Source organism: Gallinula chloropus (assembly GCF_964237585.1).
Source record: "Gallinula chloropus genome assembly, chromosome: 27".
NCBI classification, from domain to species: Eukaryota; Metazoa; Chordata; class Aves; order Gruiformes; family Rallidae; genus Gallinula; species Gallinula chloropus.
Genome location: NC_140112.1, coordinates 4,993,384 through 5,009,363, shown reverse-complemented (window position 1 = coordinate 5,009,363; position 15,980 = coordinate 4,993,384). Strand labels below are relative to the sequence as shown.

The 15,980-nt window shown below is 59.6% G+C and overlaps 2 protein-coding genes across 2 annotated transcripts; both read right to left on the bottom strand.

Moving 5' to 3' along the window:
* Positions 1 to 2,214: 2,214 nt before the first annotated feature.
* Positions 2,215 to 5,805, bottom strand: RAB7B (RAB7B, member RAS oncogene family; the record flags this gene model as incomplete). The annotated part of the gene is given in 8 exon segments (XM_084275903.1): positions 2,215 to 2,893; positions 3,363 to 3,488; positions 3,838 to 4,053; positions 4,279 to 4,405; positions 4,507 to 4,568; positions 5,642 to 5,677; positions 5,681 to 5,760; positions 5,763 to 5,805. Coding segments are annotated over 8 exon segments (771 nt in total). The 3' UTR covers positions 2,215 to 2,812.
* Positions 5,806 to 9,822: 4,017 nt separating this feature from the next.
* Positions 9,823 to 14,074, bottom strand: CTSE (cathepsin E; the record flags this gene model as incomplete). Its single annotated transcript, XM_084275781.1, has 9 exons — positions 9,823 to 9,987; positions 10,197 to 10,295; positions 10,396 to 10,537; positions 10,631 to 10,753; positions 11,039 to 11,238; positions 11,332 to 11,450; positions 12,379 to 12,496; positions 13,237 to 13,393; positions 14,004 to 14,074. 9 exons carry the CDS (start codon positions 14,072 to 14,074, stop codon positions 9,823 to 9,825), a joined length of 1,194 nt encoding a protein of 397 aa, XP_084131907.1.
* Positions 14,075 to 15,980: the final 1,906 nt, after the last annotated feature.

Genomic DNA, 15,980 nt, shown 5'->3' with positions numbered 1-15,980 from the left:
GCTGGCCGAGCACGCGAGCAGAGCCGGGCATCGCAGCTCAGGAGCATCTTTGACTCATTAAACACGGCATCACAGCTCGGAAGCATCTTTGACTCATTAAATACAGCAGCATGGGGTAGGACAGCAGGAGGGCAAGGGGTTGATTTGGTTTCTTGACTATCACCGTGGGCCAGGCCCCCGCCGGGGTGAGCTGGTACCGCTGGCTGCACGGGAACTCACTGAGTCACACAAGGCAAATATTTTTCCCCTTTGATTTTCACCCTGAGAAAGTCTTGAGCTGACCTTGTTAATCCGACGTGGTGCAAACCTCCCCCCGCCCCCATCCTTTATCATGTTTCGGCCCAGGGTTGGTGTTACCAGCTCAGCACCTCTGGTGGCTCCTGCCAGCATCCTGCCTGGCCCCGTGCCACCTCCTGCGGTCTCCTGGTCTTCCTGGAGGGGGGATTCCCAAGGCGACCCCCACCATCCCGGGGCTGCCAGGGATGTAGGAGCCAGCGCTCCTACCTGTGATGAATGGTGGGAGAAGGGAAGCTTCATGGCCGTGGTCAGCTCCACCATGGTGCTGCACATCTGTGAGGAGCTCTAGCTGGGGTCTCTGTAGGAGGGGATGCCAACCCAAGGTTGCAGTCCCTTACACAGCCTTAATTACTGTGCCTGGAACAATGCTCTGTGGCCACACGAAGTGCTTGGGTCCCACTGTTCTCCATCTGCTCAGTCCAAGCCCAGAGTCTCAGCCCCTGGTGAGGGGAGTATGGGCACCTGCTGCCCATGGTCTGACCGTGGCTTGACTGGGTGCTGCAACACGCTTCTGGCCACCCCTTGCCAGGCAGCCTGGTCTGCAGCTCCCACCTGGCTCTGGCTTCTGCTGCTCCCAGGCTACAGCATCCCCAGCAGCCCTGAGCACACACCAGTGGCTGGTCAGCCCTGGCCGAAGGAGCATCTGCTCTGCTGAGCATGTTTGTTTGCCCTGCTCTGCTCTGGGTGTCCAAACTGCTGCTTGCTGGGAGAAAATGGATCAAGTTTGCATCTGCCTCCAGCGCTGTGAGCTGCTGGGCAAAGGGTGTCATTAGAAACAGTAAAGTTATCAATGGGGATGGTGTTTAACACCCACCGTCCACACAGACCTGGGTGATGCTCAGCGCCGTGCAGGGATGGGGGTTGCATCTCACTGGTGATGCCAGTGCATGGGGGGGGGGGGTTTCAGGCAGGCTGTGGAGCCTGGCTGGGGGTGTGCCTCGGGGTACAGGGGGAATGGGCATGTGGAGCTCGGGGAGGGAAGAGTTAATGACCCTCTCCTCCTAATATTAAGGGACAAATCCTCTCCCGGCTTGGTGCCCAAATAAACAGGCTGTGTTGCGTAAGGAGGGGGGTGGGAACGTCTCTACGTGCCTCTCCCGATACCGGCAGTCTGAGTGCAGCAGCCCCCAGCGAGCCCTCGCTCGGGTTTCACCCTGCCCACACACACCCACTGCCCCCGCGCCCTGCCACAGACGGGTGCTGGTCCCAGCTGGTGTCCCAGCTCGGTGGTGCTGGGTGTGGAACGGCCACGATGGGGCTGCTGCTCCCTGAAAGGTCCGGGAATGCCGGGACAGAGTCCCTGTAAACCTGGGAAGCTCTGTGGTCGGTGTGGATGGGTCTGGAGGAGGCTGGTGAGAGGGCAGGAGGTCCCATGGAGACCCATCGGCATGGTGCCTGGCTGGGGGGGTCTCCCCAGGTCCATCCAGCCCTGCATCCAGCGCCAGGGATATGGCTCCCAAGGCTGCAGGGAACGTGGCACGGGGTGGCCGTGGCCACCTCGCCGGCCAGAGCCAGCCTACACCTCCACACCGCTTCTCCAAGGTCACCGAGCCGGAGCGGGATGGATGCAAGAAGAGAAGCCGGTGCTGGGCTCTGCTCCCAGCGGGCTCCCTCTGCCGACAGCCGCCCCGGCTGATCCCCACACCCCCACTGCGCACGATGCCCCAGACGCCTCTTTTCACCTCTGACCCGAAATCTGCACGGGGGGGGGGGGGGAAATAATCCAGCCCCAAAATGCCTCCCCCAGCCCTGAGGAGCTGGCGCAGGCTCAGTGCTCCTGGCTTCACCAGAGGAAAGCCTGGAGCATGGCCCATGGGACAAAGCAAGAGCCTGGAGCCCCCACCCCATTTTTCCTGCTGCCAGACCACAGGAGCACTTTGTGACACGTATATATAAATAAAACTGAAATATTTAATTTCCTTTTTTTTTTTTTAAAAAAAAAAAAGTGCTTTAGTGAAGAGCCTCACCAGTGAGGGGGAAACTGAGGCACAAACAGTTACACCTACAGCAGCTGACCCTGCGAGGGGACCCAGCTGCTCTCAGACCTGTGCCGTGGTCACCAGCCCCACTCCTTCCCCCCCAGGACAGCCCCTACACACCGTGAGCATCCTGAGTGTGTGGGGACACCAGTTCACGTGCTGGGAAGGGTCTCCTGTGCAGCTGAGGCCTCTGGAGAAGCTCTGCCCGGCTCCCTGGCACCGTCACTGCGGGGGGGTGGGGGGTGTCACCCACTCAGGTGCCACACGGCAGCAGATCCAGGGGAACAGACCCACTGTGACACAGTGGCAATTGGGAAGCTGCTGGATTGAAGAGCTGCTCCAGAGCTGTGGGATGCAGCAAGCACCGTGGGATGCTCAGCCTGGTGTGTTGAGCAGGGTCAGCCCTGTGTCCTGGCTTGGCAAACCTCTGGAGCCGGGCTGGGGTGGCTGGGGGGCATGGACCCCCCGGGCAGGGCTCCAGCCCTGGGCATCGCAGGGTGCTGGGCTGGGTGGTGCTTGCACAGGACAGCCCGGGGTCAGCAGCAGCTCCTCTTGGGCTTGTCGTTGGGGGTGAGCTTGATGGAGTCGGTTAAATAACTCTCAAAAATCCCCTTGTACTGGAGAAAAAGAGAGAAGAGCCCGGGGTGAGCGTGGTCAGCTCCGGGTCAGCCTGCGCGGGCTGAGTCCTGGTTCGTGATTAAAGACCAAAGCCAGGGACAAGCCGCCCGCTGTCACCGCGCAGTGAGGTCACCCCGTTTGCGTGGCGTGGGGACACGAAGGTCCCCGTGGGGTGGCCGCTAGAGGACACTGCCGGCGCGCTGCCGCGCCTCCCGCCCTGTCAGCTCTCATTCATCCCTCACTCGCCTTACATCTCCCTCAGGAAACCAACCCCCGACGTGTTTCCCTCCCCGGGCTTCTCCGACGTGCCACAAACACAAGATATATTAGAAATATCAATGGAAGGTGGATCCTGCACCAGAGGGTGGGCTGAGAGGGTCGGTCGGATCACCTCCAGGGAGCATCTGAGCCCGGCTCCCACCTGCATCCCTGCTGCCTGGCCGGGCGGGGTGCCGGAGGGATGCTCACCGTTGTTAACGCCTGCTTTGCCAGGGTCTCGAAAGCCTCTGCGACGTTGATGTTGTTCTTGGCGCTGACTTCAAAGTACGGGATGTCTTTCTCCTTGCACCAGGCAGAGGCAATTTCCTTGGGTACCTGTGGGAAAGGAGGATGGAGCCACACACAGCCCTGCACTGGGAGCTGGCCGGAGGGGACTGGTGCTGCTGGGTGAGGGCAGGATGCTGGTGCTGCAGGCAGCTGAGATGCTTCGTCCCTGCTGTCTTCAGTGGGGACGGTCCCTGCTGTGATGGGCAGTGGTGGGATGCTGCTTATGCCCCCCAAGAGGCACAGGGAAGGTGGCAGCACTGGGGTCCTGGCAGCTCCATGCCTGGAAGCCCTAGTTTTCATGTGAGCATCAGAGCAAGGCTGGTTCAACAGGCTCCTAAGCCATTGGGCACTAAAACATCCCATCCCACACACCCCGCTCGCTCTCCTCCACCCTTACCTGCCGATCACAGATGTCTATTTTGTTCCCCAGCACGACCATGGGGAATCCTTGCTCCCTTGGAATGACCTTCTCCAGGAAGTCATCTCTCCAGTTGTCCAGGGACTCGAAGGACTCCCTGTCCGTCACGTCAAAGGCCAGCATGCAGCCGTCCGAGCCTTTGTAGAAGGTTGACACCATGGACCGGAATCGCTCCTGTCCCCCTGTGTCCCAGATCTAGGGCAGAGAAGGGCACAGTCCAGACACTGACATGAGCAGTGTGGGTGTTCACAGCCCTGCGCTCTGTTCAGCTGAAAATCAGGCCCTGCAAATGCAGCCCCCCACCCCCCACCCCCCCCCCACACCTCCTGACCCCCGCATGCGCCTGGGGACAGCGGGGCATGGAGGGATGCACACGCAGGGCTTCAGGTGGGTATCCCAGGTGGTCCCAGCCTGGCTCACCTGCATTTTCAGGGATGTGTTGTCCACAACGACGACTTTGGTCAGGATGCTGGCGCCCAGCGTGGTGCGGTAGTCTTCGTAAAACGTCTTGTGCACGTACTGGTGCAGGAGGGAGGTTTTGCCCACGCTGGCAGGAGGGAAGGGACACGGGTGAGGGTTTGCTCCCGGGGTTGGTCACGGGAAGGACACGTGTGGAGCTTCCCTCCCATCGCTGGCACCGCTCCTTACCCCAGAGCTCCTATGATAATTATCTTCAGATCCACCTTCTTGCTGGCATCCATGGACGGGCCCTGCGGGACAAGAGGGGGCACCTGGCTGTGGGGGTGGGACCGGCTGCCAGTGAACCCTGTGACACTGGCAGAGGTGTGGGAGCAGCCGCTGCTCCCTGCAACCTCTCTGCATTCCCACCCTGGCTACCCAGGGCCCCGGACACCCCCGTGTGTGCACCAAGCCCGCACCGTGTCCGTGCTGTGCCAGCACCCCGCTGGGTTCACGTCCCGGGGGTGGTGTCGGCAGAGATTCCCCTGCCCATCCCAGCCCACGTCACCGCCCAGGACCAGCTCCCAGGGTGCTGGTGCAGGTCCCGACACGCCACTGCGCCGCACCGATTCATCACCCTTGGAAGCTGCTCTGAGCTGCTCCCCTGCCCCTCCCTCTTCCTCCAAAGCACGTTCCCTCCCCCTGACTCTGGCACACACCGGGGTCCCGGGGAGAATTACATTTATTAATGAAACTTAAGTCTGAGTCCCCTGAGTACAGCCCAGGGATGCGCCCAGCCCAGGAGCACCCCGAAAAGCTCCCCACAGGCTGAACCCCCAACACGTCCTGCTGTCCCCACGTGCTCCATGCCGGCCACCCCGAGGCAGAGCCCCGAGCATCTCCAGCAAACCCCCTCCCCAAGCAGGGACAAGCATCCTCCGCGGGTCCCGGCAGCCCCGTCCATGCGGCAGCGTCAGGCACGGCACCGGCCAAGCCGCAGACGGAAACACTGACAGCCTCATCTCAGCATTTTTTCCCGATGCGTTGGCCAGGCCTGCGCCGTTCCCCCTTGGCACATCGCCCCTGCCTGGGCTGCTCTCAGTTCTGAGGGGGCAGGGGGGGTCTAGGCTCTCCCACACCCCCTCTGCCACCCCAGCCCGGCAGCATCCTCAGCACAGCCAAAGCCTCATGTCCCCGCAGGCACAAACGTCCCAGTTCTTTTGCCAGCACTGGACAGTTTTCTCCAAGGCCAGGGAGTTTTAAACAGAAAAGGGGGGTTCGCAAGCTTTTTTGCCTGCCGGCTGTTGCTCTGGGGGTCCCCTGCTCAGCCGTGGGCTCAGCCACAGTCTCAGGGGCCGGAGGGGCTGTGGGGCAGTGCACTCACCTGCCGAGGCATCCGGCTGCCGGGTGGCCAAGGCTCTCAGCTCCGTTTCAGGGGAGGGAAGAGACGAGAGAGAGGAGGATCCGGGGAAGGGCGGCCAGCCCCGGCGCTGATTCCTGCCAGCCCGCGCCTGGGGAAGGCGGCTGTGGGGCCCCGCGCCGTGACATCAGCAGAAAGGGGCTGAGATCCTGACGGAGCCGGTGGAGGAGCCACGGGCGGGTGCTGGGATGTCACAGCGGTTCCCTGTCCTCTGCCGGGCACTCCCCGCCTTGGGGCTGAGAGGGAAAAGAGAACAAGGTTCTCCCCATCCGCTGGGGTTTGGGGTTGACTGCTGGCCGCTCCTCTCCTCCCCCGGTGCCCTTTACCCACCCCTGGGGACCCCTCACCTGCCTCCCTGCTGGGCTGGGAACAAAACCCTGTCAGGGCTATCGGCAGCATCCCTGGTACCGGCGGGAGCCACCCCGGACTTGGCTCAGGCAGCTCCCATAATGTGGGACTGGAAAAGCGGCTGTGGGAGCTGGGGACAGTGGGGGGACAGTGGCAGTTAAGGTGGGGCTGGGGGCTCAGTCCCTTTGTGGGGGCTGGGGGGCTCTGTGTGGTTTCATCCCCTTTTGCAGGCAGGAGAGGCGAGGGTGGGAAGCAGGATCAGCACCCCAGTACACTGTGTCACATCCCTACATCCATAGGGACTCCCACCCAGCACCCATGGCCACCGCCAGCACCCCACGGGCACCATAAAAGGAGGGGACCACATCAGGATGGGAGCCCCAGTAACCGGAGCCCGTGGCATCTCCTAAAGGAAGATGTGTTAAGCTGGCAGGGGGGATTTTAGGGGTCTCAGTTGCCACCATGGAGCAACTGAGGAAGCCTCTGGCCATCCCTCTGAGCTCCAGCCCATCAGCCATGGCTCTTTGGCACAGGAGCACCCACTCAGTCGTGGCTGCACAGGCAGAGCTGTGCATGCAAGGGCAGGTCCTCAGCCTTTGCCAAGCATTCAATATTTGGGGTTTACATTGGGATTGGGGTGTCCCCCTCATCCGTGAGCCCTCCCAGCCCCCTCACCCTGACCAACAACTGCTGGTGGCCTCGGAGCCACCCCAGGCCCGGGGATGCAGGGTCCCTCTGAGGTCCCTGCCTTTTGCTTTTCCACTGGCTGCCCTCATTGCTGCAGATTATTCTTTCCTGCAGACATCTCTCGTGGGATCTCAGGGAAGATCACTGCACTCAGCAGCACAAGCCCTCCTCCTCCCCCTCCTTCCCAGGTGTAATTTTGGGACCTGTCTGGCCAGAAAAATCTGGTTTTTCCCCCCATGGGGCAAGTGAAGGGAGGAGCTGGGATGAAACAGAAGAGGAACCTGAGCCAGTTCTCACCGGCGGTGGGTCAAAGGCTGAGGTTTCCTTGCAGCAGGTCTCTCCTAATCCCTGTCTTCAGCCTATTTTCGTCACGCTGCTTCACCTTTGCCCTTGCAGGGAGACTCTGTGTCCTTTGTCCAGTCTCTCCCCCGCCTCAACTACTTCTGCCCTCGTTCCTCTCCGCGTGTCCCTCCGAGCCTGGTGGGATGAAGTTGCTCACCCGGTCAGATGATCGATGCCTCTCCACTCCAGTGGAGATGAAGCTTGTGGTTGCGTTGCTGCAGCCTGTGCTCACTTCTGCTTTTGGGCAGGAGGGGCTGTACCCATCAGGGCGCCCTGCCTGGCTCCAGCTTTTGTCTGATTTCACAAGAAAAGGGATTTTTCCTGAAGCTCACACTCACCTTTCTGCTCCTGGTGCAGCCATGTGAGCTTCACCCTGGATGAAGGCAGTGAAAGAGATGATGTCGAGGAGGCAATGGCCAGCGTATTGCTCAGCAGCTTCTGCAACCACAGCTACAATCCTGTCCTGATTGCTTCACCACGTCAGCGATTCTGAGCACAAAAAGTGTCCTTTTTTTTGTGCCCTGTGACTATGAGGAAGATCTTGCAGCTCAGAGATGGTGAAACAGGCTGCCACGTCCAGAGGAAAGACGCGTGTGAACAAGGACAGGATGGGCTGTTCCCTGTGCCAAGGCTCACAGGGCAGTGAGAAGTTGGGAAGGGACAGAAAGCAAATGGTGTACAAGGGATTCAATGGTTCCTTATGGCTCTTTGGCCACCTCTGCTCCCTGGGGACAGAGGGAGCCTGGATGGTCCCTGTAGGGATGCTCAGCATATGTTGGAGCGAAGTCCCCTGAATGTGGGGAGGGGGGCTGGACAGGGCCCCCTGAGAAGACATGGGATGCTCTGGGATCCAGAGAGGACCCAGCACCAGAGCAGTGCTCTCACTACCAGCCAGTGTTTGGGGTCACCAGGTGGTCCCTCATGCTGGGGAAGCTGGATGCTCCCCCAGTGCCTGTGGCTGCCGTGATGGGCTGGTGCCCAGCAGCACCTTGGCGTGCCAAGAGTTAAGCTGGAAGAGGGAGAGGAGACCTTTGTTCAGCTCCCCCTTCCCCAGCACCTTATCTGGAGAACTGAGGTGCAGTCAATACAGGAATGGGTGCAGGAGCCATATGTTGGTCACCACACAATCGATGTTTCTGAGCAAAGCAGATATGTTCTTTTGTTACAAACAGAGACCAAGCCACAGAGTTTACAACCAGATCTGGATTTCCTGGTGCTCCCAGATCCAACCCCAAGGGCCGGTCTGGGAGGGATGCAGCAGCTGGGAAGGACTGGCCACGGGGACCCTCGACGCCAGGCTGCTGCAGGGCCTTGGTGCTGTGTCAGCCAGCCAAGCTGAGCACAGGCACAGATAAAAATAACCCCTCTCTGGGCTTCCCTTTCTCACCCCCGTCCATGTCTGTCTCGGATGCATCACGCACAAGCCATGATTGCTCATTCTTTGCCCCACATCCCTTGTGCTGTCAGCAAGTCACATGTTCTGCAGTGACTCAGGGGGAGCCTTGCAACCCCCCCACAACCCCCCACAACCTCACAGACCCCCCCACCCTTTGAGCCAGCCCAGCTGGTGTCTCTGGATCTTGGCAACACACAGCTGGTTTGCCCTCTGCTGCTTCCAGCCCCCACTAACCACCTGTGTCTTTGCGAACGCCCAGGGAGGAGGCCAAAGCAAAATTCCCTGGAAATCACTGGTTTTTCTGGAAGTTCTGTGGCACAGAAAGAGCCCCAGGGCCTCCCCAGGTTCCTGGTTACCTTCTTGTTCATCAGCACCAGCTGGCTCTGCTGAAGGGACACGTTTTCCTGGTAACCCCACCGGTGCCGCAGCCCCTGCCCTGCCCCTGCCCGCAGCCATCGCCTCGGGCTCAGCGGGGAGCTTGGGGATGCCCACAGCCCTCCAGGGACTTTCTGCTTTACGTGAGCAAAGTGTCCTCTCCTGCCACAGCCAAGGACCATGGACGACAACCTTTCAGGTCCAGTGCTGGCCCGGAGCAGCAGCAGCATCTCCTGCACCACCATGGCTCCTTCCAGAGCTGGGAGACTCCAGTAACACCGAGCAAGCAGCACTGGCAGTGCCATGGGTCCCCTGAGGCTTTAAGCTCACCAGGTAGGAGGGCAGGGATCAGGGAAGGAGGATTTAATCCTCCAGGGCATCCCACCAAGTTCTGCAGGGCTGCTGCTGTGCTAATCACAGCACAGAACCACAGAATCACCAGGTTGGAAAAGCCCTTTGAGATCATCGAGTCCAACCGTCCCTGTCCTGTGCTAAACCACATCCCTGAGCACCTCATCTCCCCTCTGTTAAACACACCCAGGGGTGGGGACTCGGCCCCCTCCCTGGGCAGCCTGTGCCACAGCCCCACAACTCTGCCAGGGAAGAACTTTTCCCTCCCATCTGAGCTGACCCTGCCCTGGGGCAGCTTGAGCCCATTGCCCCTTGTCCCATCTCCTCTCCCCTGGCTGAAGAGAACATCACTGGTTGCCCAACCAACACAATCCTGGCAGGTTTTGCTTTATTAAAGCTTACACTGACCTGTGCTTGACAAAAGACAATCTGCAAAGCAGGTCACAGAGCTGCTCAAGGCATTTTTATATTCATTATGAAACAACTTCCTGGCGTGGACCAAACTTCTGGTGGGCTCCTCAGCCGCAGTCCCCGGGTGCCTTCATCACCTCCGGGGACACTGATGCAGTGGTGACATCCCCTGCCCTGCCCGAGGGCAGCAGCCCGGTGGCTCCGTTCCCCTCCTGCCTCACGGGATGCTGCAGCCCTAAGGGACAGCAGGGGCCAACCCCACCCTGTTATTTCCACGGTCAAAGACGGAGTAAAACTGACGGATGAAAACGTCACCCAGAATCCAGAGGGGTCCGGCAGGAGGGGGGATGTCCATGCCCTGGAAGCCGCTGGTGCAGAAGGTCATCCCGTCGCTGTTCTCCTGGGGAAGAAGTGCAAAGCTGGGGATGAGCCCAGGAGCCTCGTGCACGTGGAAACGTGCAGGACTGGTGCCTGTGGGTCCCGTGCACATGGGGCTTGTCACCCGCCGCCGGGACACGCGACTCAGCTCCCGGGATGGCTCCGGGCCACCTTCGTCTCCAGAGCTGCTGGGAATTGGGGGTGGCGGTGCCGATGGAGCCGCAGCCGTACCATGAGGGTGTAGGCTTGAGCGCTGAGCGTGTAGGGGAGCCCGTTGATGGTGAAGGTCACATCGGGCATCACGCTGAGGTTGTCACACTCCACGGCGTACTGCAAGACAGCCAGACGGCTCAGCGGCGCTCCTCGGTGGGATGGCTGGGGTGGGGGTCCCAGGGCTTGGTCCCCCTCCTCTCCCCACTCTCTCGCTCACCTCTCCATCCACAGGCGTGGCACCAATATAGCTCTGCAGTTCTTTGATATCCTTGGTGGGGCCTGTGATGAGCGACGTGCCGGTGTCCACGATGGCCTGGCAGCCGTTCGCACAGAAAGCCACCGTCCCACCCAGCTGGATGCTGGAGGAGGAGGAAAGGGATAAAGAGCAGGAGGAACTCATGCTGTTCCTCTGCCCCAGCCCAGCCCTTCCCTCCCAACTCAGCGCCACTCACTTGTCCAGCTGGATCTGCCAGTACCCTTGCAGGGTGACTGGCACCCAGTTCAGGTTCCCCGTGAAGCGAGAGGGGTCAAAGCCACCAAAAAGCAGCTCTCCTCCCAGGGAGGATTCAGGGTTCCTAGAAGGAGGAGAAGGAGGAGAAGGAGATGTGAGAGATTTTCTCCCTTTTACTCTGCACTTTGCATTTTGAACAGGTGGGTTTAGACCCCACCTTGCTTCCCAGTAATGCTCAGGGTCATTTGCTTTATTCCTGCAAGTCCTGAGGTCTGTGCTGCTCAGCCCGGTACCCAGACACCCCTTTACTATCTTAGTAAAACATCCTTATTTTAGCAGACCCTCCTGACCCCTGAAAGCGATGCCCAGCTCTGAGCAACGTCCCTTAGCAAAGCCACGTGGTCCGTACGTGCTCATGTAGACGGAGAACATGGGCAGCTCCACCAGATTTTGTGCCATCATGTTGTCGAAGACAGGGGTGACCCCATCCACAGCCAGGGAGGGGTAAGCCAGCCCCAGGATCCCATCGAACTCGGCATCCAGGAAGGCTTTTCCCGGCTCACTGACGCTCTCTGCAAACTGCTGGTTGCTCACAGCAAGGCCCTCGACCTGCGGGGAGGAAGAGGAGGAGGAGGTTCAGTTGTCTCTGTAGGCAAGTCCCAGGCATGTTGTTGAGAGCAGGAGAAACCAAAGGTGACTCACGACTACTTGGTCAGATCCAATGACCCCCGTCAAACTGCCAGTCCCGTACTGGATGGAGAAGGGGGTCCCTATGGCCTGGTACGTGCTGGACTGCGACGGCTGAAACTTGGCGTGCTGGTCTGGGGAAGGAGATGGGATCTGTCAGCAGAAACGCTTCACACCTCGTGGCCATGGATGCTGGGAGCCCCTGCCATGGCCAGGGGCAGTCACCGGCCTCGGAGCCAGCGTGGCATCACTGGAGTTCCCGTGTCAGGGGCACGCTGCCGAGGGACAGAGCTGCTCACACAACACCCAGGCACGCTGGCATTTTGAGGAGGGACCAAACTTACCCCCTTTCAATCTGCCTGAGAGGCATGAGCTTTAAGGGAGCAGGATTAACTCAGGGAATGTTTTCATGTGGCCTGGAGACAAGCTCTGCCATCCCTGTTTTACAGACGGAAGCAGCATTGACTCTTCCCCCAGTCCAGCCCCATGGGCACTGCAGTATCCTGCTGCTTTCCCCAGCCCACCTTGGGCTCTGCTGGGAGCAGACGAGGAGCCCAGAGGCTGCTCTGAGATGCTCCAAGATGCTTCAGTGTCCTGAGGCACCAGAGCCAGAACATGATGGGTGCTTGTCACCCACTGAGCCCCCTCGGGGTTCAGCCTGGAGCCAGACCATGGTCTCTGCACCCGCCTTGTTCCTGCACCCAGCCCCGTGCTGACCAGTGGTATTATGGGCTATCGCTGTGGCTTGTTTGTTTAAAGGCTCTCCCAGGAGAACAGCCGAAAAACCGAGCCCGATATCTGCTGTGGGCTGATGGTGCTGGGTGCTGGTGGTGTGACTGCCGCCTGCGCCTGAGCAAACAAACCCTCTGAGGCTGCCCCTGCTCACCCTCCCCACGGATCCCAGTTATCTCTGTGTGCCTTGGAGGGCTCAGCAGGGTGGGGAGGTGCCCCCAAGGTCCCTGCACTGTGTGAGTCCCCATGGCATCGCTGGTGGGGGGGTCACCTGGGGTCCCACCACAGCTGGCTGGGGGGGAGGCAGCTGGTTGGGGCCCCGCTACTCACCACAGGCTTTGCTGACGCAGTAGATGGATGGCACCCAGAGGTTGGAGGAGCCTGTGTCAAATATCACAGTGAAGTTCTGGGGGGGGGTTCCGATGGCAATCTGCCCGAAATACTCGATCTGGCAAAGAGCAGAGCCGTGAGCTGTTGGCACACCAAGAAACCCTGGCAAAGGGGAACCTGTGCTGGGGCATCTGCAGAGAACCGATGGGGCTCGGTGCAGGGATGGCTGGCCCTGGGGCAGTGTTTGGCCTGTCACGGCTGCATCGTGCCAGGTGAAATAACGGAGACAAATATTTATGGAACAAGGAGGCAGGGAGAGAACAAAAGACAGGATGGGGAGCGTGGGTGCTGTCCACTTCCTGCTGGATTCAGCTGCAGGGCCAGGCCCCAGGGAACCCCCATCAGCGGGATGCAGACAGCATGAGGGCTCTGGGAATGGGACCCTCATGCTGCTGGGGCATGGGAAGAGCCTGGGGAAGACCCTCCACCCCTGGCCCTGGGTTCTTTGTGGTGGGGTTTTCTCAGATACATGTGATACGTGCTAGATCTGGAGGCAATCTGTGTCCCCGCCGTGTGCCTGGGAGCACTGCGGGCTCGGGGAGAGCAGCAGGCAGGGAGGGGGATGCAGCACCCGCTATGAATGCACTCCCTTGTCCCCTCTCATCATTATATTCCCTGGAACAAAGAGCCAGGCAGGAACGGGCAGGCAGCAAGCCCTGGCACGCTGGGGCACCAGCCTGCTTCGCTAGCAGGCGTGGGCTTTCTGGGAAGAATTCGGGCACTGGGGACTGCTCATGCAAGCATAACGTGTGTTGGGGGTGCTGCACACCCCGCAGCCCTCAGCGCTGCTGAACTTACATCCAGGTAGTTGATGAGGGGCTCGTTGGACTCTGTGAAGGCAGCACAGTCCTCGCTGTACTGGACCATGTCGAGCCGGTGGGCTTTCCAGAAGTGGGAGAGCTGCCCACGGTCCCGCAGCATCTTCCGCAGGGAGCGGTGCCGTGTCAGCTTCACTCTGTGGGGGGGAAAGGGCCTGCTCACTGGCCTGGGGCTGTGGGTGCTGCCCATGCCCTGATGCCCTAAGGGTCCCAGTGCCACCGGGATGCAGGTTCAGAGCCTGCTTCCCCACATCTCCCACCGCAATGCTTTGAGCCCCAGGCACAGCAAAGTGTGGGGGGGGAAGGGGTAGGGGGGAGGGCTCGATCTGTTTTGGGATGCAGGAAATCAAGGAGAAGGGTGTGAGGAGACCCCACACGCCCCTGCGCAGGAGCTCAATGTGACTGATGGAAGAGGAGCCTGGTACTGGGAGGGGGAACTTCATGCTGGGGATTTCTGCCCTGTTTGTTTGCACAGCCCTAGGGCCACAGCTGGCAGATCTCCCTGTGGACCCCACCGCAGCCCACTGCTGCTGCTGGGGTCTGCCTGGAGAGCTGGAGATGGCCACAGAGCCGATGGCCTGGTGGGATCAAGCCAGCAAAGTGTTCCCAGTGCATCCGCAGGGTGTCCGTGCCAGGGGAGCTCAGCTCTGCCCGTTCATCACTGCCATGCTCAGCCCTGGCAGGACCCTGGGAGCGAAGCCCCTCCGAGACCCCAGGCAGCGAGGACCCTCCTGGGGACATCCTTACCTTTTCAAGCCGCTGGCCAGGGAGAGGGAGAGGCAGAGCATGGCGAGGAGGAGGAGGAGGAGCTGCTTCATCTCGGTGGCTCGGCGACCGTGCTGGCCTCAGTCGGGCTCTGCGGGCGCGGGCAGCACGGCGGCGGCGTTCTTATACCAACAGGTACACCCTCGCCCCGGCGCCCGCGATAACGCCCCGTTCAATGTCAACACGGGGCTTTGGCAGTGGCAATGAATCACTGGCCACGTCCCAGGCGAGGCAGAGCGGGGGCACCGGGGTCAAGTTTGTTTTTGTGGGCGAGGGGCCGGCGGTGGCTGAGCCAGGATGGTGTGGGGGATGCGATGGGTGCTGGGCAGGGGGATGTGTCAGCTGCTGTTGAGGGCCGGAGCAGAATGGGGTCTCCATCCCTGTGCCAGCCCCTCGCTGCCCAACCCAGCTCTCAAGGGGAGTGTTTCCCCTTTCCTTTGCCCTGCAGCACCCCCCTGGGGACCTCCTTGTGACCGTGGGGTGCCCCACACCCCGACAGCTGCAGGGGGCTGCAGGAAAGGGATGCATTTGTAGCATGGGGAAGCTGCTGAGCCAATTTTACAAGGCAAAGGCTGATTAGCAGTGATGAACAGCTCAGGAATCTGCAACTTTCTCTTTCAGATAGCAGCCAGTGCTGTCAGAGCCAGTGAGGAAGAAGAGCTTCGCCCCCAGATGTTACCTGCTGCCTCACAGCTGCTGATGGGCTGAGTTTTGGTTAACACAGGACAGACACCTCATCAAGCCTCAGTGAGTGCAAATAACAAGTGCTAAGGAACAAATAAAGCCTTCAGATATGGAGGGGGGGCAGGTGGAGGGAAAGTGAGGGTCTCTGCCGGGCGGCTGGCAGCTTGTGATGCTGCTGTGTCGTGCCTGTGGCTGTTCCCATGCCTGTGGCACGGTGATACCTGGCGATGGGTGGCACAGAGGGAGGTGTTTCACCCAGCAAGCACCATCCCTGTGATTAACGGGGTTTCTACCCTAATCGATTTCCTGCTTATCGTGGTTAGCCCATTTTAGCTAATTAAAGTCCTCTCCCCAGCACACTGAAGTCCTTGCCTGGGGGGCACAGGCACCCACGGGGCCGTGAGCCCAACACACCTACCAGAAACCCCAAGAAAGAGCCACCTTGTGCCTCCTGTGATGGGGATCTTGTGTCTCCATCCCTGGGAGATGCTGCCAGGCTGCCCTTCTCTGTGCCTTTCCCTTTTACTGAGCAGCTTTTATACTAAGTGATTATCTATTTCCTTTTTAAGACACAGTTTCATGTACCAGCCTCCCTTCCCCTCCTGATTATACATTCATAGAAGGGATTAAACCCCTCCCCCCCAAAAAAAAACCCTTCCTAAACCAAACCCAATTGCAGCAAGTGCCAGATCAGCTCAAAGCACCAAGTCGATTGTCACAGACATGGTTTAGAACACGAAAATCCTGTAAGGAAACCCAGCCTGAAGGGTCATTGGGCTCCTGAGATAAACTCCCTGTCACTCAGGGAAGTCGAACACCTCAAGCAAAATAGTTTATTCTCTGGGAAAGGTCCCCAAATTGGATCATAATAATCTGCAGCCTCGTCAGGGCAGATTCAGTGTTAAAATATGAGGATTAAAGAAATAAAGAGGACAAAGCTTTTGTTTGGGAAATCTTGAAGCCTGTCTGCTTCTAGTTTTATTCAGCTATTCCAAAAGTAATTTTAAACCCCAAACTCTTAAGGGTAAATACAAATTTTGTTTCAAGTCAAGTGAAATGCTGGGTTTCTCTTTGTTCTGGGAGCCAGTGCAAGACTCGGATATGTTTGTCCAGAAAATTGGGGGAAAGGAGACTTTTTTTCATATGCACTTCCAGCACTTTCCACCTTAAGAGGGCTCAGCCACGGTGCTGCCCATCCCTGCCTGTCCTTGCCTGTTCCTGGGTGTCCCTGCCCATCCCTGCCTGTCCCTGGCGGTCCCTGACCATCCCTGGGCT